Source organism: Microtus ochrogaster, chromosome 15 (genome assembly GCF_000317375.1).
Source record: "Microtus ochrogaster isolate Prairie Vole_2 chromosome 15, MicOch1.0, whole genome shotgun sequence".
Classification (NCBI taxonomy): domain Eukaryota; kingdom Metazoa; phylum Chordata; class Mammalia; order Rodentia; family Cricetidae; genus Microtus; species Microtus ochrogaster.
The window spans coordinates 18,953,928-18,977,746 of record NC_022017.1 but is presented as its reverse complement, the minus strand read 5'-3'; the positions used below and the strand labels follow the sequence as shown (position 1 = coordinate 18,977,746).

The 23,819-nt window shown below is 41.2% G+C and overlaps 1 protein-coding gene across 1 annotated transcript in view; it reads left to right on the top strand.

Annotated features, from left to right (window-relative positions):
- The first annotated feature begins 9,055 nt into the window (after positions 1-9,055).
- Positions 9,056-23,819, top strand: part of Pdzrn4 (PDZ domain containing ring finger 4) — a 362,347-nt gene continuing 347,583 nt past the window's right edge. Inside the window, exons 1-3 of the mRNA XM_005354310.3 lie at positions 9,056-9,643; positions 12,133-12,219; positions 14,060-14,167. Of these exons, the coding sequence (XP_005354367.1) occupies positions 9,056-9,643; positions 12,133-12,219; positions 14,060-14,167 (783 nt within the window). The remainder of the gene's footprint in view (positions 9,644-12,132; positions 12,220-14,059; positions 14,168-23,819) is intronic.

Below are 23,819 nucleotides of genomic sequence, written 5' to 3'. Positions count from 1 at the left end.
GCCTCCCGTTCCTCATAGGTCCCTGATCCCTGAAAGGGGGAGGGGACATTGGTGAAGACATCCCATGTAGAATGGTCCAAAATCTCTCACAATTGTCCAGTCGTAGGTCGCTGAATTAGTTCCTACCTAATGCAGGAGGAAGCTGAGGTATGCACTGATCAATAGGTACAGCAGGATGTCACTAGTGGTGACTTATTGTGATATTTCTTTAGCAGAGCAATAGTGTTTGGTGTTCCCATAGGCCCATGGCCTGTCTAGTCTCAGGCACTTGATCATCTAATTAGTGTCAGGCATGGGTTGCATCTCTTGGTATGGGCCTCAAATCCAATCAGGCACCAGTTGGTTACTCCCAAAATGTACCCTATTGCACCAGCATATCTTGCACGCAGGTCATCATTTTAGATCACATGACTGATTCATAGGGTTACCTTCCGCCTCTGGTAGTATATGGGATACATCCCAGTAATATGAACCCTAGTTAATAGGGGTGCCTCTAGAGAAGCAACAGCTCGACTTTTCTGGTTCGATGAAATATATAAATACCTAAATGTTGTCTTCACCAATAGGACCTTAGCATCACTTTGTGGAGAGCAGTAGCCTTGACAATAGTCTGAGATGTTTGTGGGGTTTTCATTGGGGCCCTTGGCTAATGACCCAACAGGAAGGAGCTCATTCTTGGTACTAACATTTGATTTTGTGGCAAAAGGTGCGGGGTTGGGGTATTGTCTTTCTTGTTATTTGGCAACTCTATTTATTTCTTTCATATATATGTATAGTTTAGGAAACTTCTACAGTAGTAGGTTTTTGTATGACACCTCAAATGACCCTTAATATTAATTGTCTCTCCTCCCCATTTTCCCTCACTTACCCCCTCTTCCATTCTACTCTCCATTTAATCTCCCCCACACTAGTCTCCCTCCGTGTCTCTTCAGAACTGTATATTCTAGTTCCCCTTACTGGGATATCCTCCCCTCCTCAATGTCCCTTATTCAATGTCTGACCTCTATAGATATACAGATTGTAGTACACCTATCAAAGGCTTAAAAAGCTAACCTCTACATATAGGAAGCATAGAATATTTGTCCTTTGGGGTATGGGTTATCTCACTCAGAAAGAATTTTTTTCTAACTCCATCCATCTAAGTTAATGAACATGTACCACATTTTCATTACCCATTAATCAGTTAATGGACATCTATGCTGTCCAATTTATGTATAGTATGAATAGAGAAGCAACGAACAGAGCTGAGCAAGTATCTCTGCAGTAGTAGAGTCCTTCGAGCATATGTCCAAGCACGGTATAACTAGATATTGAGGTAGTTCTATTCCCAGCTTCCTTTAGGAACCACCACACTGATTTACATAGTGGCTGTACAAGTTTGTACTCCACCAGCAATAAATACGTGTTCTCCTTTCCCAATATACCTAATATCATAAGCTACCACTTGCTTCATTGCTCTTGGCTATTCTGACTCATATGAAATGAAATCTCAACATAGTTTTGATTTGCATTTCTCTGATGACTCAGGATGTTGAACATTTTTTTCAGTGTTTTTTAGCCACTTGTGTTTCATCTTTTGAGAACTTTCTGATCAGGTCTAATTGGATTATTTGCTTTCTTGATGTCCAATTTTATTGAGATCATTATGTATTTTACATATTAGTAGCCCTCTATCAATTGAATAATTGATAAAGATATTTTCCCGTTGCATAGCCTGCCACTTTGCCTAATTATGATGCTTTTTGCCAGACAAGACATTTCAGCTTCACAAGGCTGCAATCATTATTTTTTTGTTCTTACTCCTGTGCTGCTATTCTGTTTAGAAATTTTTTCTTGTGTTGATAAGTTAAAGACTATTACCAATTTCTCTTCCATCAGATTCAGAGCATCTGGTCTTGTGTTTAGGTCCCTGATCCATTTGAAGTTGAGTTATGCAAGGTGATAAGTATAAATCTATTTGCATTCATCTACATGCAACCAACCAGTTTAACCTGTTCTGCTTGCTGAAGATTCTGTCTTTTCTCTAATGTGTGCTATTGGCATCTTTTTAAAATGCCAGTGTCCTCAGTTAGGAGTTAAAGTATTATATTCAATAAATATTGATAGATTAAAAACAAAAAGCTTTGTTTTATTACTAATTTTAGTGGAAATGTATTGAGTTTCTCTCCATTTAGGTTGATGTTGGCTATGGACTGGCTGTAAATTGACTTTATTATGTTATGTCCATTGTATCCCTAATCTCTCCAGTACTTTTATCATGAAAGGATGTTTCATTTTCCCCAACACCTTTGCTGCATCTAATGAGATAACAGTGTGTTTTTTGTCTTTTCGTCTATTGATATGGTGGATTACCTTTATTGATTTATGTATGTTGAAGCATCCCTGCCTTTCTGGTACGAAACCTACTTAATCATGGTGGATTATATTTTTTATGTGTTGTTGAATTCAATTGGCAAGTAATTTATTTAAAATTTTTCATCTATGTTCATAAGATAACTTGATCTGAAATTCTCTTTCTTCATTGAGTCTTTATGTGGTCTAAATATCAGGGTAACTATGACTTCATAAAAAGTAATTGAGCAATGTTCCCTTTGTTTCCATTTTGTGAAATAATTTGAGGAGAATTGGGATTAACTTTTCTTTGAAAGTCTGGTAGAATTCTGTTCTAAAACCATTTAGCCCTGGGCCTTTTTGGTTGGGAGACTTTCAATTGCTGCTGCTTCTGTTTTACTAGGAAGTTACAGATTTGTTTAAATTGCTTATCTGACCTTGATTTAGAAATGTCTTTTCCATCTATTGTGATTGAAATTTTTACTGGGGTGACATCTGTGGTCTCATAGTTTATAGAACATTTGCCCAGTCTGCTCTGGCTTGTACAGTCTTCATTGAAAAGCTAGGTGTTATTCTATTCAGTCAACTTTTATGTGTTATTTTGGTATCTTTCCCTTGTAGCTTTCCATATTTTTTATTCGACTTGTTTCCCATTTTGAGTATGTGTCATGTAGAATTTCCCTTTTGGTCCAGTCTATTTGGTGTTCTGTATATTTCTTCTACCTTAATAGGTACCTTCTTCTTTATGTTGGTGAAATTTCTATTTATAGTTTTGTTGAAAATATTTTCTCTGTCTTTGGCCAGAATTTCTTCTCCTTCCTCTATTCCCGTTTTTCTTAGATTAGGTCTTTTCGTGGTGTCACGGGTTCCCTGGATGTTTTGTGTCTGGGTGTTTTTAGAGTTAATGTTTTCTTTGACTGGGGCATCCATTTCTTCTGTCTCGTCTTATATATCTCTTCCATCTCTTGTATTCTGCTCGTGAGTGAGCCTCTGAGGCTCCTGTTTAAGTTCCTAAATTATTCATTTCCAGTTCTCACTTAGTCTGGGTTTTCTTTATTGATTTTATTTCCACTTTCATGCCTCAAATTATTTTCATTTCCTTCCTCTGCTTGTTTTTTAACAGAATTTATTAATAGATGTATTTACATCTTCTCTAAGGCCACTAACATCTTCATAAAGGTTATTCTGAATGTATTGTCTTGTGATTCATCTATATTGCATTTCCACGGTCTATTGTAGTAGGGTTACTGGTTTCTGGAGAAGATACACTGTCTTGAGCACTCAAGTCTGTGTTTTTGCCCTGGTGTCTACGCATTTGGATTTAGGGTGGTTGAGATATTGCTATTTGTTTTTGTCTTTGTTGATTTGCTGTTCTGTTCCCTCATTACTGCTGCCCTGTCCAGATCGTAAGAAAGTGTGGAGGCTCAGATTTCCTTGATAGAGAGTTTTTCCCAGGCAGTGAGTGCCTGGGAGGGCTAGAAGGGAAGACTGAGATGGGCTGTGAGAAAGAGCTAGGGTAATCCTGTCTAGGCCAAAGCATGGTTCCTTGGGGAGTTGGAACCATGGCGGGAGGAGAGTTTCTGCAAGAATGCAGCAGGAAGACAAACAAATGTCTGGAGACCCAGGATGACAGCCCTATGGCAATCCTGGGTCTGCACCAAGCATCCCAGTCTCCAGTGGCTGGAGGTGAGGTGGGAAGAGATGCACCCGTGAGCAGGCTCCAACGGGGCTGAGGGTGAAACGGGAAAGATCGTAATGGATGGAGAGGAAGGATAGTGAGGAACATCGACCTGAGTCCCAGCCTGGGGTGGCCACCAGGGGCCTGGGAAAATGGTTGCTAGGTATAGACAGCTGACACAGAGGAATGGAGATGGGCAAAGAGGGAATGCTGCGTGGTTCTGCAAGGAAGAGCTAAGCTCCATCCCAAGTAGGAGCTGGTATCTCCAGGGGAAAGGATGGATGGTGAGAGGAAGGGCACCTGCAAGCGGGCTGCTGCAGAACTGAAGGTGAGACTGGAGAAAGGCTGATGGTGGACAGGAGCAATTGTGAGAATCACCAACCTGAGTCTCAGCCCAGTGCTGTCCACTGGGGTCTCTAGGAAGCAGGGGTTTCTAGCTGTCAATGGCTGACACGAAGGAATGAGGCTGAGCTAGAAAGCAGTGTTATGAGGGTTTGAAGAAGGGGGGTAAGAGCCGTTGCCTCACTTTTAAATTTAATTGCTCACCTTTAATTAGATTTCCTCCCAATTACTTACTTGGCTTTGTTTGATTATTAATCTTCATAGGGACTGAACAGTTGTTGCAAACCTTTTATTCTTTTTGGAGTGTGGGATACTTTTGCTCAGATCACTTCATTTCCCTAAACAATAGCATTCGGTACTGTCATCATGTCCACCTATGTCTTCCCTTTGCCAAAGAGCAGAAAACCAAGGTAATAGCCAAGAACTGCAAACGAGTTGCATGCCAGCGGGCAGGGAGTGTAACGGCTGAGAATGCTCTGCATTTTCTGGCTTTAAATTCTTCTAAATTTTTCCAAAAGTAAACAATATGCCCAAAACGTATCTCTGATCAAATAGTTCAGAAATGAACTGTCAGCTGCCTCGGCATCACGGCATTGCTAATTTCTACAAGATTCATAGCTCTTCTCTGGGTCGAGGTGACCTTCTCATTATCACAAGTTTAGTGAACACATCCACTTACTTCAAAGAACAACTCGGATCTCTGGTTATGACAGAAAATAACCAAGAGAAGAATACACATACACGGTAAATTCAATAATACAGATAAATGTATAACGTGAAAACTGTATATGCCTAACATATCAGAATATTTTGCCTCAATTGGTAGAGTAATTTTATAAAGTTATAGCTTCAATGTAGATCACTTTAAGAAAAGTCAAAGATAACAGAAGTACTTCTGATGTAAAATAAAACCAGAGAATTAGAGAAAATAAAATAGAAAAATTAATGTCCTTTCAGTGAAAGTTCTACAGGTAATTAAAAAATATTGCTATTTTAAAAGTATTAAGCAGTGTTATAATCAGACATCAAATAAATAATTTATTTATTTAAATTATTATTTGAAATATTTTCTCAAGGTTTTTGACTGCATGGATCATAATCAAACACATAAGACAAAAGGAAAAACGGGATGTCATAGTTAGGGTTGCTGTTGCTGCAAGGAAACACCATGACCAATAGGCAAGCAGGAGAAGAAAAGGTTTATTTGGCTTACTGTTTTCTATGATGAACCGCAATGTGGAAGTATAAGGAAAGGAACTCAAACATGGCAGAAACCTGGATTCGGGAGCTGATGCAGAGGCCGTGGAGGGGTGCTGATTACTGACTTGCTCAACCTGTTTCTTATAGAATTCAGGACCACCAGTCCATGAATGGCACCAACCACACCAGGCTAGGCCATCCGCAATCAATCAATAATTAAGAAAATGCCTTACAACTGGATCTTATGGAGGCGTTTTTCTTAATTTAATTTCCCTCCCTTCAGATAACTCTAGCTTACTATTAAGTTGACATAAGCCTAGATAGCTGACAAAACAAATTTTAAAAATTAGTTGGTTTAACAAAAACATTTTCTGTGTTCAAAATGGGGAAAAGCTATTTCCCATTTCATCTACAGACTTCACTTATCTGCCTTAGAATAATGTGCTTAGATGTTAGGCGTTCTAGGTCTGACACAGTAACTTATGATTCCCAGATTCCCTGCTACTCTTTGAGAGCAGGTTTTACTCTAACCTGAGTTGGAAGCCTGCCTCTCCACACGAGTACCAGTCAGGCCCAGCCCACTCTCGATGCTGTTCAAGAGCAAGTGCTGTGGAAGGGCAAACTGACATTCTTTTCATGAGAATAGAAGGCGCAATGGTGACATTAAAACCAAGTCACTAAGCTGAAAAATACACAAGCAGTGTGGTCTCCTTACAAGTATTTGGATCCATGTCATGATACTGAGTGAATCTGTTGTTTCTTTTGACTGTCACCTAGAGAAGTACATTTTCAGACTGAATGAAGGCTTATGGGCAAAGCATGTCTTGGCCACAAGCAGCAATACACCTAGAGACTACCTGCAACAAACATGAAAACAGGGACTTCATTTTCAGTTCTTCTACCACCTAACTATCCAGGCTCCAAATTTCACTATATACATATTCTTAAATGACAGAAAATGTTCATTAATGAAGGCATAAGTATATGCCCAAGGTATGACATTAGAACCTTTGCCAAAAGACATTAAAATGTTCCTGGATCTATTTTTGCTGAAATTTGTGTGTGCGTATGAAACTCATTCTGAGGTCCTTTGCTTACCTCAGATAATTGCTTCTTTTAATGATAATTTATCTTTATTCTTGAGAATTTTATACAGGTATACAATGTAAATAATCATTAATCATCTCTATTTTTCTTCTGCAATTCTCCTTGAATCTACAGCAACATGTATTCATCCAAATCTCATGCCTTCATTATCTTTCTTTTTTCTTTTCTTTCTTCTTTTTTTCCTCACTTTTCTTCTTTCTTTCAATCCACTAAATTTAATGGTTGCTGCTTGTTATGTGAGTGGGTACAGAGCAAATTCCTAGAGCATGGAGTACCCATCTGTGGGAACATCCTAAAAGTTCAAGGTCCCCCAGTTGTTGTCAGTTGCCCCTAGTCCTTAGGTAAGGGGTGGAGTCCTTAGGTAAGGGGTGGAGTCCTTAGGTAAGGGGTGGAGCGTGAAGAGCACCTCCACAGTCTATTCCAGAATTCTGGGTGGACTGATCTTCTGCAGAAGGTCTTGTTCAGGTAGTCATGGCTGCCATGAGTTCAGAGTATGATAGATATGCCATGCCCAGGAGTCAGCTTTCCCCGGCCCTCCTTCCCATCACTGACTCCTCCAATGATGTCAAAGCATCATTTTTTTTGTTTGTTTGTTTGCTTGCTTTTAATAATAGCAAGTGTTTATTTCTAAGTATTCCAATGAGACCATTTTAGATTCCATCCCTTCTTGCTTTGTCTTTTAGATGTTCTTGGCCATATTCTGTTCACTGTAAAACATATATCAAGATATATCCATATTAAGATATATCTATAGTCATAGCTATAGGATCAGAGTATTATATGCTAGAAAAGATGAAAGTTTTCTCCCACTGAGAATTGTTTGAAAAACTTTTATAGAATTGTGTGTTTTCTATCTATGCATTTCACAAAAAAACATGTTCTTGTAAATAATGCTGCAAATTATTTCAGGAATTTATTGTTTGCCTCTCTGTAGAACGATAAGATGGACATGGAGAGCACTGAATCATAGCAGCAAATAAACATCATATTTTCAGATAGAACATACAATATAAGATTTTACTTTGTCAAAGAGAGAGAGAGAGAGAGAGAGAGAGAGAGAGAGAGAGAGAGAGAGAGAGAGAGATTGATTATTTCAGATATCTGGAACACCACTTGTGAATTTTACTGGCCGTTGAAGGATCAGAAGGTTCTCGCGAGAAGCTCTGCTATTATCACGAAGTCTGGAGCCCTTTCCAATGGTGTTCTCCACACCTTTCCAGGAGCAGCAGACAGTTGGCATTGAGGGTGGTTAATTTAAAAATCCCTATCCCAAACATCTGGCATCGTTGCTGGGTAAGAACAGTAAGCGATGTGCATATATCCCGGTGTGAAGGCTCTTTGCACCGCTAAGTTTCCGAAGAAAAGGGTACCTGGAGGAAACTCTACTATGTGTTTTCAGGTCTGGCAGGCCTCACACTTACAGTCGAACTGGAAGGGAGCAGTTTGGGTTGCTGCTGTTTTGGTTGAGCGGAGAGGCTTCGCTCAGGTTTTGTCTTTACGTTATCCTGATATTTTATTAGTGATTATTACCTTTTTATTTTGCTTCCAGAACTCATATCCCGATCCCAGTACTAGTATGTGTCCTAAAGTAGAAAATAGTGTGACAATTGAAGTTGGGAGAAGCTGCAGCGATGAAACTTGGGTCTCTTCACTCGGCAGGAGTCCTCTTTGACTGTCCACTGTCTGCTCCCCACAAAAATGAGGTGTCTTGAGGACCCCAACCCTCGCCACATGCTCAAAGATTACTCTTTACATTACCCTGACTTCTGTATCTTGATTTGAAAGCACTGACTCTGAGAAACCCTAAATGATCTTCTTGAAACATGAAGTTAATTTGGGGTCACAGTTCTTAGTTGGTGATTTTTTACTTAGCTCGTTTGAAACAAACAACAAACAAAGCATATTATTGTTTTATTGTTTTATAACATTGATTTATTGAGGATCTACTTGACACAAAGAGCCTAATCGGAATCTTTCATCTCTGGGAGGTTTCAAAGTTCTCCATATCAATACTATGCAGGCCACTAGCTCTGCCCAGGCAGAACACCCCAGAGGACTTGAAGTTCTTGGCTCAGGGGGAAAATAAAGCTGACCCAAAGACCACTGTATGCTCTCCTCCTTCTCAAGGATAGACTTGAAAACCCTCGCATTGCAAAGCCACAGAGACTGGAGTGGGGTAGGGGAGGATTCAACCAGGTGGCTTCCATTAGTGCCAATGTGGAGGTCAGAGAACCTAGCCAAAACTTGGAAACACCAATCCAAACTTATCTGAGATCACACACACACAATTCCCCACAGAGTTCAGCGGCTGTGAGACCGCTACCCCTGGCGCTGCCTGGGGGTGCTGAGAAGAAGAAACGGACACCCCTTTTGGATCTTCTCCTCCCCACCGCTATCATGGGCTTTGCTTTAGAGCGCTTCGCGGAAGCCGTGGACCCGGCTTTCCATTGCCAGCTGTGCAGCCAGGTGTTGGAGGAGCCCGCGTGCACGCCTTGCGGGCACGTTTTCTGCGCCAGCTGCCTGCTGCCCTGGGCGGCGCGGAGGCGCCGGTGCCCGCTGGAGTGCCAGCCGCTGGCGCCGGGCGAGCTCTACCGGGTGCTGCCGTTGCGCAGCCTGGTCCAGCAGCTGCGAGTGCAGTGCGACTACCGTGCGCTGGGCTGCGGCCACACCGTGCGGCTGCGGGAGCTGGCGGCTCACGTCCAGAGCTGCGCCTTCGGCCCTGCCAGCGGCTGCAGCCGCCACGACGCAGGCGGCTGCGGAGGCGGCGAGGAGGAAAGGCACCAGGAGATCACGACCCTCCCAAGTGTGGACAAGCGTGAGGGGTCACCGGGGTCCGGGAATCGGCCTCGGGTTGCCCCCTGCAGGCGCTTGGGGAAGACGCTGCGAACGCAGCTTGGCTTGTTGCAGCGCAGGTACCAGGAGAAGTTGGCCCGGTACATGGCGCACACACGCAACTTGGTCCGGGACCCGGGAGGCCGCCGCCGGGTAAGCAAAGAGGGAGTGGGCCCCCAAGCGTGACTCGGGTGGGCAGAGGGAGTTATTCCCGAGCGGCGAGGATTCCTTCAGGAGGTGCCATCATTTTTCCCAGAGCCGCATGAGACATCTCCCTGCCTATGCTCTGCTAGCCTCATCTGCACCTCTGACCAGAAACATTGCTTAGGGGTAAGGGAGTCGAACTCAATTCTCCTCTGGAAAAGAACTGACAAAACTCTTCTCCCATCCACATTCGTGTTCCCCAACTTCCATTCTCCTACCCATCATCTCTGCCCATCTTTTGTATCTTTGGCCTGTGCCTGAAGCAAATTCCATAAGTAAACCAATTAAGTGTGAATGACTTATTTTCTCTGCCAAACGCTTATCGTTCATTTAACTGGCCTCTCCTCAGTTCAGAGACCTCAACGGATGGTGGTGGTATGGAATCAGGGTGATATTTCTTTACATCCTTGATTTTACCTCATAATCCCTCCCTCCCTCCTGACCTCGCATGTCCCTATTAGTGGTGAGTGAGCATAATGTATGACAAGGGGACTTGTCCCAGGACAAGCATATTTGCCTGCTGTCATACTGGACACATGAGTGGCCAGGCAGCAACAATCTTTTCTACTTCATAGAAGCTGCTGATCCTGAGCTGCATGCTGCAGCAGCCCGGGGTGAGGGGACTTGTTCGTCAGCCATAGCTTTTCCTTAGTACATTCGCACAGGTGTCTGATCTGACTGGTTGCTGGCATAGCAAGCAGGGTTTTCACTTGCACCCTCTTTCAAAGAGCTCTTTCCATTCTTCTGCACTCCCTGGGAAGGAGAACAGAGAGCTTCCTTTGGGGGATTGGCTGCTTCCCTCGGATTCCAGTTCTGGCCCAGGTTTTTGACCTTCCTACCCCTAGCCTGAAAAATACAGTCAATATGGGATAAGTCCCTCTGATGGGGGAGCATTAAGAAGACAGCTGTGCCCAGCACACAGATTATACTTGTCTGAAAGCGCCCTCTCATAACAGAGCTCCATGGGCAGTTAGTTAGTAGAGAGAATAAAAATAAAAACGTCTGGATGCTATATGAGTTCGCTAATCTGCTTGTGTTAATAGGTTAATCTTCAGATAGATGACCTAGAGAAAGATACACAGGTTCCATTCTGGGCCAGAACTGGAATCCGAGGGAAGCAGCCAATCCCCCAAAGGAAGCTCTCTGTTCTCCTTCCCAGGGAGTGCAGAAGAATGGAAAGAGCTCTTTGAAAGAGGGTGCAAGTGAAAACCCTGCTTGCTATGCCAGCAACCAGTCAGATCAGACACCTGTGCGAATGTTGAAACCCCAGTTCAGGTTTCAACGTTGATGGAAAGGAACAAGGGTTAAAATTATGGGATAAAAACGTTCAGCATCCGTCAAGCTGTGGTTCTCTGCCAGCGGTTCTCAACCTGCCTAAAACTGCACTTATTTAATACAGTTCCTTGTGATGCGGTGACCCCAACCAAATAAAAAAAAAAAGAAATATTTCATTGCTACTTCATAACAGGAATTTTGCTGCTGTTATGAATCGTAATGTAAACATCTGTTATGCAGGAAATCTGATACACAACCCACAGGTTGAGAACCACCACCACCACCACCACTGTTCCATGCTATACTTTCTAGACTGTTTTCAAATGCTGCCAGTTAATGGTGCTTCTCAAGATTGCTTTCCACCAGCCTGTAGGGGCTGCTGTGGGCTCTGGGAAAACTCCTGGGGTGGGTGTTGGGGGCTGAGGTTGCTGTGGGGATGAACTGAGGTTTCTTCCCTCAATGTCAGATGTAGTTCCATGTATTTCAGTTAATGTTTGTAGTGGTAATTACAGCTCATCTTGTCCAGCTATTTACATGACTGTTGAAATGAGTCTTCGCTAACAAACAAATGGCAGATATAGTTTTTATTTGTTTAAATACTATTGGACCATCCAGAAAGAAAGACACAGCGTTCTGCCGAGCAAAATCTCTTTTATTTTTATTCTGTAAGAATGACGATAAACCTGTATTATTTAAAGTCAAGACAGCTGCCTTCCGGTAGACCCTGCATGCAGGGCAGCCTGACTGTTTCTGCTGAGGAAACCTTTAAACTAGCTCAACACTTCCACAGTGAAAATTCACATAAAAAATGGCTCTAAGATCCGCTGACAGTTTATTTTCCTTTTCTGTCACACAAAGATAAAAATCAAGAGCCTTGCTGGTGGAGCCCAGAAATCTGTTTGTGGTTAAGGTGAAGTCAGGTGAGATGCTTGCTCCTGTGTGAAATGCGAATCCCATGTAGTCAATTGGAAAATCCTTTTCTCCTCAGGCACTCAGCAGTTTCCTTCAAAGACATGCTTTCTGTGTTCGGGGAGAAAGTTTGATAGAGTCAACCATTCTTAAAACACTTTCTATTTATTGTAAAATGCCACTGTAGCGGTGAATTTTCTCTTGTATCTTTTTATTATTATTATTATTATTCACTTCTCCCCTTTTTCACTTAGGGTGGAGAACAGAAGTCACTCACTGTTGTGCTAGAAAGAGAAGACGATGCTTTGGGATTCAACATAATAGGAGGCAGGCGGAACCAGGTGAGTCCTCTGCTAGAACAGCATTCTATGTGTGCAGTGGGTGATGGGTCGGGCACGCAAGTGATGTGACCCTTGAAGGATGCTTCTCCCCAAATACAAGATTCTTAATGTGGAGCTTCTCATCCACACTTGGATTTTCATTATGCGAGAATTTGAAGGCAACAATAAATCACCCACAGTTGACCAACTTGATTCTCTCAGTCACCGTCATAAAGGAAAGAGTGTGTTTTGCCTTTCATCCATCTTTCTGGGATAGCACCATGGGCAGAGTTCTTGAATCAATGGCAGAGTACCTTGGGTAGATGATTTACATTTGCTACATGAATTGTATTTTGTTTGCATATACTTCCTGCTCTCAACAGCTTCGTCTTTAGAAGCAAACAGGGCTGGAAAAGTTGACAGTGTATATTGAATGCAGAGTTGAAATAACTTTAAATAAGATAAAAGTGAGGTGTGTATGTGTGTGTGTGTGTGCGTGCGAGTGAGTGTGTGTTTTCTTCCTCCCCTCCTCTTCCCTCTTAAGCAACTTCATACTGAGAAGAGTTGATGTAATACGTTTTTTTTTTTTTGCTTCCCAAATCAACTCCTTATTTAAATGGATGAATATTCTCTACTTACTTATTATACTTACCTACTTACTTGTTCTTGGAGTACATATTAAGAATTTACATACTGTAGTTACAAAATCCTTTGACATCCTGCAATCGTACACTGCCTTAATTTTGAGCGTAACTGAACAAAGACAGTGAAATTTAATAAAGAAGAACACCTTATTTAACTCTCTGGTTAACTGCTCTGAAACACTCCTGTCTCCTCTGCCATCTGCTGTTCAAGGACTCATGTGTTGTAGGACTTTTTGTCTTGCTCTAAGGTGGGCGTTGGATGTCAGTGACCTTTGCCGTCCTATGTCTTCTATGTAACTAACAAGCCCAGCAATTAAAGGCCACTCTTCTGTGTCTCTCCTGAAATGGTCCCTGTTATTACAAAACCACAGGGTTTCTTCGTATTATTTTCATTCCCCCCTCTGTTGGGGAAATTTCCACTTGGAAATTTGACATTGAGCGTTTTATAGAAGCACTTCCTGTTCTGGTTGAAGCAGGCCAATTAAAGGGAAGGTTTAGGGTTAGTTCTATTTATCCTGCCATAAAATCAACTGACTCTTCAGAACGCATAACCTGTTGTTACATGATGACAAACATCTTCCTAAGTAGATCTTCCAGGATCATTGGTTTCTTATAATTGGCTAAAATGCTGTGCAGTCAAAGACTGGATATCTGAGATGTACTTCCTCCCTGTGAAACTTGCACCTGGAACCATGTAATGATCAGATTTGAATGGGCCTCGTAGCCATGTGGAGTTGATATTTTGATATTTTAGGTTTAAAATCATGCTGTCTCCTAGGTAGTCAGAGCTATGATTTCAATTTTTTTCCTATGGCTGCATCTAAGCTTTATGTACTAGAGGGTAAATTTGATTTCTTTCCCCTTCTAAACGTATGTCTTTTTCTATCTCCCATATCACTTTATATTTGAGAGGTTTTAACAGTAACATTGCTGATCTCACCTTGGATGTGCCCTTCTCTAAAACTTTTCGTGTGAATTCAAAATGTAGAGTAAATAGATGATCTTGTCAGAGATGCCGGACTTGTTCATTATAGCTGTCATGTTGATTAATGACAAGTTGGCATTAAGTGAGTGAATTCTGTGCCAAATTCCCAGCTAAGAGAGTTGCATGTTTGAGCAGAATTGCCACTGTTACAGTTAGAGGAAAAAAAAATCATCCACTACAAAATTTAAAGTTTGTTTCACGTGTTTCTTTCTGCTAACAACCTTTTCTATAGAATCACCAGAAGCAATCAGCGACTGAAGGAATTTATGTTTCGAAAATTTTAGAAAATGGACCTGCAGACAGAGCAGATGGGCTGGAGGTTCATGACAAAATCATTGAGGTAAGGCTGTAAACAGGTGCATGCTCCCTGATTCAGAGTTTCTATGGTGACACACAAATTGCTCACCTCCATGTCCTTATCAGAACACAATTCGACTGCAGGGGAGACTTTGCTGTTTCATTTCTTCCTAAAAATGTAACGCTCTATGATGCTTCTTCGTCAGTTATTAATTACCTGGGGGATGAAAGCACAAAATCCCTTACGTTTCCAGATATATTGATGAGCATCTGTATTTTAATACCTTACCTCCACTGACGCCAAAGGGACTTCACTGACTCTTATAAAATTCATTTTTATAACATTTTGAAGGGTAGCAAATCTGTGCTCGGGAACAGTTTTGATAAGAAAAAAAGATGCTTTTAAAAGCTTGCGATCGTTATGTGTATGTGAACGCTGGGATTGCCTATATGGTGCCTTTATCATCATTTGGCTTACTCTTGTCTTTTTTAAAGCAAGGCAAAAGAAGGAGCAGCCTTGCCCTTGTAGGGAGGAGCTGTGGGAAGCATTTGCATATGCACTTGTGGTGTTTTGCTTGGAGCTTATGCTAGGAACTGGATTGTGATGACAGAGCTGGAATTACTTCTATCTCCCTCTTTTCTCGATGTTCATACACAGCTGGAGATGTTATTTGTTGTTGTTAACAAAAGCAATTAGGTTATTCTTATTGGATAATCAATTTCCCATATACTTATAAAGGTATCAATAGAAATCAAGGTTTATTAGACGCCTCTGTGTTTTGAAAATAAATCTGTTTATTTTCACTAGCACCACATTTCTGGACGGGTGGATCCCACTTTTCATTATTAAAATTCTGATGCATTTTAGATTTGCATTTATTGTGTGCATACTAACAAAGTTGAGTTTTGAATGCATTGAGCTAGAATCAGAATAGGAAAAAAACACGGTGTCTTAAAGAAAGCTTACTAGACACTGGAAGAGTCAGGGTTGCCTTTGGGTGCAAACTGTGTGTTTAAATAGGTCTCCAGATTGCTTCTAGCTGTGTAGCCAAGAGAGAACAGACAGCCTTCTGTGGGCTGTCCAGTATGCTTCAGGTTACCTGCACCAAGCATTTATACGTTGCTGTCAGAAAATTTCATTTTCACTCCTCTGAACGTGCCCACAACATGTCCCCCCTCAAGGGTATACTCATTTAAACAAGAACAAAAAAAAAAATCTTCTATAGTATGTCATAAGTATTCTAATATAATGAAAGTCTACATTTGACACTATTAAATCAAATAATGTGTCACTGAATACATAAGTTCAAACATACTCATACCCCAATAACAGAAATCAGTAATGGCGACTTGGATTCCTCTAGATATTTGACAATGTTACCTATGTTTCATTAATGTTGCAATAAGAAGGAAAGTAGCAGAGTTAGAAAGATGACTCAGCAATTAAGATGCAATACTGCTCTTACACAGGACTTGAGTTCTGTTCCCAGCACCCATATCAGGTGGCTCACAACTGTTTGTGACTCCAGATCCAGGAAGGTCTGACCCCTCTGTTCTCTGTGGCACCCCTCCCCACACATACGGGGCATACATTCACATACAAATGAACAACAATAATAATAAAATATGCCTTTTTTAAAAATAAAGAATTTTCTCTATTGGCATATAATACTTTTTAAAAAGATTTATTTTTTTTATTTAGTTATGTACAGAGTATTCTGCCTGCATATAAGTCCGCACACCAGAAAAGGGCACCAGATCTCATTATAGATGGTTGTAAACCACCATGTGGGTGCTGGAAGTTAAACTCAGGACCTCTGGAAGAGCAGCCAGTGTCTTAATCTCTTAGCCATCTTCCCACTCACTTCACAGGTATCTTAAAGGAAGAAGTGGGTGGGGAGGTGTCAAAGTTCACTGCTGCTGTGAGCAATAGCATTCTGTCATAACTTTGTGACCCTGATAGGCAACAAGGAGCCTGTAACTCCTGAGTGAGAAATGGTGCAGAGTCATTATAGCTTTTTGTTCACATCTGATCCTCCTGCCATCTTCTAGCAATGCCAGTGATGGGATAGTATTATGTACAGCGGTACACACTTAATTTCTTGGGATCAGATATTGGAAATGGAGTTTTTAGAGTCTAAGATGAACACATTGAAACAGAAAACGATGCCTGTGTGTTGTTGTAAGAGGAGCCACTTGTTTGTTTCACAGCTGCTTGACAGCTTAGACCCTAAATAACCACACAGACACTGTATTTATTAAATCACTTCTTGGTCCATTAGCTCTAGCTTCTTATTGACTAGCTCTTACATATTAATTTAACCCATTTCTAGTACAGTACATTTCTGTGTACCGCCACGTGGCTGTGGCTTACCGGCAAAGTTTCAGCATGTCTGTCTCTAGAGGCGGCACTACATGGCTTCTCCCCAGCTCCCCCTCCTTTCTCCCAGCATTCAGTTTAGTTTTTCCCTCCTACCTCTATTCCCTGTGCAGGCCCAAAACATTTTCTTTATTAACCAATGGTATTCACAGCAAACAGACGGGAATCCCACATCACCATGTGTGAGCATGTGTTTGTATTCATGTGCATACTGAAATACCTTCTACTCATAAAGCAGAAACTCATCCTGAACAAAGGCCACAAATCAACTTCATTACCTTTGTAAGCAGTTCCTACACTGAATGGTGCCCATGTGGCACTTTCCATGAGGTGCTGTGTTTGACACTGGAGGGAAGATCTTTCCCAAACAGGAATTCTGTTGTCAGGCTGCCAGTTGCATTTTCTTCCAACACAACATGGCATGTTATTCCTTCTGCATTCTCTGTCATCTCTTGGTGTGGCCACTGTGAATTCTCTGGTTATTTTGTACATTCAGTTAAGGCTTTGGACAGTGGTTTACAGCTGTTGAAATAGAAAAATTAACTACAGACCAGGGCTAACCACTTAGAGATATTGAGGCAAATCTATAAGGTGCCACCTCAGATCACCACTGCTAATTGATTCACAAATATGAAACATTTGCAATTTGCCTGAGAGAAACAGTAAGCAGGTAGATTTTATCTTTTATTTGAAATTATCACCATAAGCATCAAGAGGACAGTATCCTTATTGTTCATCTTGAGGTGTCTTTCAACAACAGTTACATTGTGTATAATAATTAGGAAAAATATTTTAAAAAATTTGGTCAACATAAATAAAGAATTATATTCTGATGAGAATAGTAACCACAGTTTTGTGCTAGTGAGATGAATGGATAGTTATCACATGTTTTACTGCCTCTTGAAAAATAGAGTGGTTTCATAGCAAGAGCCTGCCTGGACCATGAGATAAAGGAGGCTTGCTGGAATGCCTACTCTACCTCTTAAAAACAGAATGAGTTCCTCCTCCATTTCTGTGTGTAGTTTCAACTTATACAAGCAAGAAGTTTGAGGAAATCTAGGCCATCTGCTGCCAGCATTCTGTTCTTCCAATTCTTGAGGATGCCAGAGTCTGCTGAAGGTGAGGGATGGTAACAGCTTTGGGGTTTATCCACAGGAAAGCTGCAGGCAGGAAGAGTTGCTGTTGTGGGACTTATCATTGCTGTAGTGTGGCTGGTCAGAGGCCAGGTTTGCTGTTTGCAAGAAGAGCACCTGCACTTAGCTGGCTAGGGAAGGAGAGTTCTTTCCTGCCTTTTAAATCAAAGCTCACTGTCCTATGACGCTGCTCGTCCATCTGCTAAGGGTCTAGGTTTGACTATGAGTTTACTCTCATTTTCCTATTGCTCTAGAGTTGTGGGCTTCATTTTGAAAATGGTGGCATGAGGTTAAGGACATGTAGAAGACAGTAGAAGCTATAGATAAGAGTCTGTCTCATGGCTTTGAACCTTTGAATTTATGTTGAGTTATAGCACAATTATCTCCTTGGTGTCCTGCCTTTAAACAGCAAAGAGGTGATGAGTAGTGGTGTTGTTTATCTCTACTTTCTCCTCCAAGCATTTCTTCCTCTTAAACTTGGTCCCATTGAAGCAGGACTGAAAGATAGAAGGAGGGTCTGGTAAGAGGTCAAGAGGTCACACATCGCCAGTCTTGGAAGGCCTGAAGCAATTCTGTGGGGAGCCTCATTAGTTCTTTCAGGGGTGTCCTTATCAAAGAGAATTGGTGCGTCCCCAGTCCTTGGCTTCATTTCTGGCCATGAGAGTCCTCTCTTGGATGTACTGTCACCACTGTGGTACCATTTGCTGTGAGTGTCTCTCCAGAACCCAGCTGGTGGTGGTGCTGTGCTTTTGAGCCTCTAGAACCATGAGTTAAATGGCCTCTTTTATTTCTAAAACAGCCAGCCTTGGATACGTTGTTAGAGTGGCAGAAGGTAGACTGATCTTGGAGTTGCTTGTTACACTGTCAATGAGCATAGCGTTTTTGTCATTCTTTGGGTTTCTGCTTTAATAGATGCTGTGTCATAAAAAAAAAAGTGTAGGAGGATTGTCATTGAGCTATAGTGTGGTGGAGCACTGCATCACCATTTAAGCTTGTAAAACATGAGCATTGTGTGATCTTAGAGTGGTAAGTTTCCAAGAAAGGACAAGAAACAGCCACATATGACTATAGGGTTTGTACACTGGTACGGACTGGGGCTGGAGAGATATCTTGGAGGTTAAGAGCACTGGCTGCTCTTCCAGAGGACTTGGGTTCAATTCCCAGCACTCACATGGTGGTACACATCCATCAGTAACTGTAGTACCAGAGGATCTGACATCCTCTTCTGGAAAAGAAAAAAAAATAGATAAAATAACAATAAATAAAATATACAAAACCAACACACACATGCAAAACTTTTATAGAAAGGTCAAAAAGATCTCACTGTGCTTGGCATTTCCAAATCATTCTGAATTGTGACTTATTTTAAATAATGTCCGGGTTGAGTTTTGAAGTTTTGACAGCTTGCCTCTCTCAATTATCCTGGCTATCTGATAACTTATTTCTTACTTGTTTTTTTGTCTGATACACAAAGAAAGAACGGCCTTCAATTCCCTTGCACATGAGCACTTTGCCCCAGTAGACTGAATATGATGGAAGACAATACCTTAATCCCCAGCTGCTGTCACCTTCCATATGTGATCCCAGTGGCTTCCCGGATGTTCTTTTCACCCAGTCTCTGCCACTTTCAATTTGCTTACCCTAGCTTGGCTTTTTTTTTTTTCTTGCTCTCTGGCAGAGGCCTCTCCCTGGCATCCTGCTGTTAGTAGATTAAAAATCTACTTCTGCTAAGGAAAACATTTGTATTGCCAAACTCCCTTCCTTTTTACTCCGTTAGTGCTGTTCTCATGATGAGAAGTAGCTTTTCCTCCCACTCTTTATACCTCTCTGCTTCTCTTTTCCAACCTCTGTCCATTTACTCACATCTTCTCCTTGAAAAGCTTTACGACCCAAACCCTTCAAAACCTCTGGATCTCTTTAAGTCCTCAAATGCCTTTTTAGTCTCCTGAAACCTTTTACAATGTTCTCCTCAAGTCCTTTATGAGTACTGAAACCCTGCACAAATCCACTACTCTTTCTTTAAAAACAATTTAAAATATTAGTTGTTTTTTTAAGATAACCTTTATGGGATAACATTTTGGGAAAAAATTCCAGAAAGCATATATGTACAACATACAGAATTTCTGCCTTTACTTTTTTATTTCCTGGGAAGTTAGATGTAAAGTGAGTGAGCATATGAATATTTCCCTGTATGTGTATATGTATATGTGATAATTAAAATAGGCATTGACTACTTGAAACGATAATGACTGATAAAGGATATCGAATTGGGGGAGGGGCATGGGAGGAATTGTAGAGGTAAGAAGAAAGGACAGGGGTTATGGAGATGCAAGTTTATGTATTAAATTTTCTCAAAATATGAACAAAAAAATAAAGTATAAGAAATAGCTTAAATAATTGTGTTTGTAAACAGTAGAAAAACAAAGCCATAGCATCAAATATTGAAAACTGTCTTCTTTTGGGGGATGATATTCTAGGAAATCCTGGAACCCACATATGAATGTGAACCTCCACAGTGCTAGATTATGAAGCCTGGCCAACCATGCTCCTTATGTAACACCCAGTGTACACTGAGAGGCTTAAGATTCACCAAGGGCCAGAGCTGCAGAAACTGTATGATTTAAAATCTAAGATTTGAAATCTGTGAGAGCCCTTTGCAATAGAAAATAAAGCCCCATTGACTCGACTTTGATCCCACAACACTGAAATCCACTTCTGGGCTTTTCACCGTAGTACAGATATGTGATACCAGTACTCGGGAGACAGACGGGGATTGCCAGCATTAAAGCAGAGAAGCTGCAGAGCCATGTGAAGGGGTCTGACTCACTGGGCATCCCACAGACAGGTGGCCACCTATCAGGGTTCTCTTTGTAGCCCTGCTGATGAGGACTAATGATAAACAGCCTACCTACTCACTCCAGCGAGCGCCTTGATTGGACACTGATATATTTGGTGTCCCTGTTTTACCTAAAATAGTTGCATTTGTTAGCTAGTTTTGTTAGCAACATAGTTCTAGGACAAACAAAAATGTAAATCAGAAATTGAAGGACCAAATGGCAGGAGAGATTTTTTAGGGTTTTGAGCAGTAGTACTATAAGGTAAAACACGTTTGGTTAATGAATACCTTCACGTAATTGTCTAATTAGATCCCTGCCATTCCCTGAGACTTAGGGAAGCAGCAATACTAAATTCTGTAGCAGATGGAGGTGGGGGATGGGCTTAGAGTATCGATGAGGCCTCTTTAGAGTCAAAATTGTTCAAATCAGGCAAGTTTTAAACTCAGAGCATTATTTTAGTCTAGAAGGATAAGAAAATCTGATAAAAGGGAGGGTGTAGAATAACATCCCCAAACAAGTTTTGCCTGCTGTGAAAAATTTGCATGTCACACCTCACAAGGATATATTAAGTAGTGTAAAAACTGCTTTGAATATATATGTGTTGTCATGGCAGACAATCTGCTGGAACGCTAAAGATAGTGAACTATCTATCCATCACGGCAGAAGTGATTACTGGAGATGGTCTTACTAATCCAAGAATGGCCATGTTGGGTTTTTACAGCTTCTCTTTTTGCAATTGGTGATAATAAGACACAGGCGCAAAGAGCATTGAACATCACTATCCAGCCAGTAGGGTAGATGCTCTTCCACTGATGTCATCAATCATGGCTGACGTCAGTGAGTCTCAGACCTCAGCATAAGGGAGTCTGATGTGAAGCCCTCATGACAGGGCTTCACAAGACAGCAAAGAACATGATGTTAAAGACCTGCATCATCGGTCTCTCTGGACTTATTTAGTAGGTCTGGGGCTAATCTGATGTTTACAAACAGGTACCTTAAGAAGTGGTCGTGTATGCCTTCTAAGCCATAGCTTGAGAAACCCCCCAAAAGTCTTTCTTTAGCTGCTGCTCTCTGATGTGGAGTCAGCTGAGCAAATAAGGCACAGTTCTCTAAGGACCTCATTAACACAGGAAACCCTGAAGCAAAAAAAAAAAATTCTATTGCTATAAATATAAGGTGATTGATAAGAGAAAAGGGTACAATTCAATCATTTTCAATTAGAATTTAACTCTGATGCTGGTCAGTGGGATGAACTGCCATGAGCCTCATGAAGATTAAGGATATGTATCACATGTGTGCAGAGTATTGGGGAGAAATGGTGAGTAATTAAACTAATTTTTGTAACCTGAGATCAATTTCACAAAGGAGAAAATAAGATATAAACACATAATGCCCATCCCTGTGTAACCAGGGCTATGTATTCAGGTAGCTAATGTGGACTGGTTTTTTTTTTTTTTAAGTAAACAAATTTACTTTGAGGAAACCATAAAAGATTCTGCATGACCTTGAAAGATGCATTGTATTCCTGGAAATGGCTTTAGAAATTTTCTCTTTAAAACAGACAGAATTTTTTTTTGTTGTTTTTGTTTCCTTTTTTAAAAAAAATTCATTTGACACAGGGTTTCTCTATGTAGCTCTGGCTGTTCTGGAATTCTCTGTAGACCAGGCTGGATTTGCACTCACAGAGATCTGCCTACCTCTGCCTCCTGAGTGCTGGAGATACACACGTACACCATTACCGCCAAGTCGGAAGTAATTTTTTCAGTATATATTGGATGCACATTTGAAAGATTAAAAGCTAGAGAAAAACATTGAACACACTTTCTTGCCTGCGTTTTGCTAGCAACACATTTCACTAGGTTTGGATACTGCATTTTCAGTGTTTGACATTTCGTAGTGGGCAATAGCCAAGTAAGTTATTGATGACCTATTTATTTAATTTTCTATATACAACTCATCTCAGAACATAGAACAAACCAATTATTTTATATCTTTTCAAATAACTTTCACATAATCATTAAACATTACACATTTGGAAAGTCCAATTAATCCACTGAAATCCAAACTAGTCTTCATTCTTTTCAAAAGGAGTCCTAGGCTTTAGTGATATTCTTAGCAAATCTGTTTGTTTTATAAGGCTATGACTCTGCCATTAGAACTGTCCCAAAGCAAATAGGCTGATTTTACTTCTTTCCCACGTGGCTCCTGAACGATTGCTTCCTATTCTCTTTCCCTGCATGAAGCCTGTGACTTGAAGCTGGGTTAAGCAGTGAATGATGACATCGTTACTCAGAACTGGGACCATCACAGAGTTTAGCATCTGGGCTCAAGTGATCTCTGTAAGGATTTTCTCTCTTACATTGGTAGATGAAGCCACCAAATGTGTGTTGTCTTTGGGATGAAAGTAATAGATTTTAGAGATTCATTTAGATGGGCATGACATGACAGATTTGTCATTTCTCCCTAGTGTTTGAAAAGTTTAGAATTGAAACAGTGAATAACAGGCAGATTTGCTTTTTGTCTGTAAGCTTAGCAAATATTTGTAAAGGCCTGAAGAAAAGCTATTTTCTGTTAAATGGATGGATAACATCTTCAGAGCTCTGTCTCAATCTTCCTCTGATGGTGGTGGTGGTGTTGATACTGCTGGTGGTGCTGGTGATGGTGGTGTGTGCTCCTTTGTGTATGTGTGTGCCCTTTGCCCTTTTATTCAAATACAAAATGGACACCATCCGAGGAATGTTCAAAATGACCTGTAACTAAGACAGATGTCACTGCATGTTGTCCCTGGTTCTCTGTGTGCAGTGTTCTCTGCACACAAAGTCCTACCCAGGACAGAGAAAGAACAGGCTACATCCAGCAATGAGGAAATTATTCAGCATGCTTAAGTTTGAGTCTAATTCGCTATCACTATAAAAAAGTCAAAGACAACACATATTAACTTCTCACACATGGACATGTCATGGGCACACACGGGGGATGGGCATGCCAGACATCAAGGGGCTGCAAAAATGTAAAATCACATCATCAGCCAGCCGACCCTTTGCAGCTAGGCAGCTGAGAAGAAGCAGTCAATCATGGCGGTCCAGAATTCAGTCTGCTTCCATTGTGTAATGCAACCATGGAGGGGATATGGCCCCTTCAGGAAACAAGGCCACTGTCTTCTCTGAACTGTAGGCGTGGTTCAGATAGAGGCCAAGTTGCTGTAGTGCAGAGAGAGACGTCGTTCTCAGTGCACTGCTTCCTCTGATCTGCTCCTCAATGAATACCTCGATAGGACTCCCTAAGCCACAGGGGAGCCAGCTGAAAGTGAGGCTCTGAGAGAGGTAAACAGAGCAATGAGTCAAA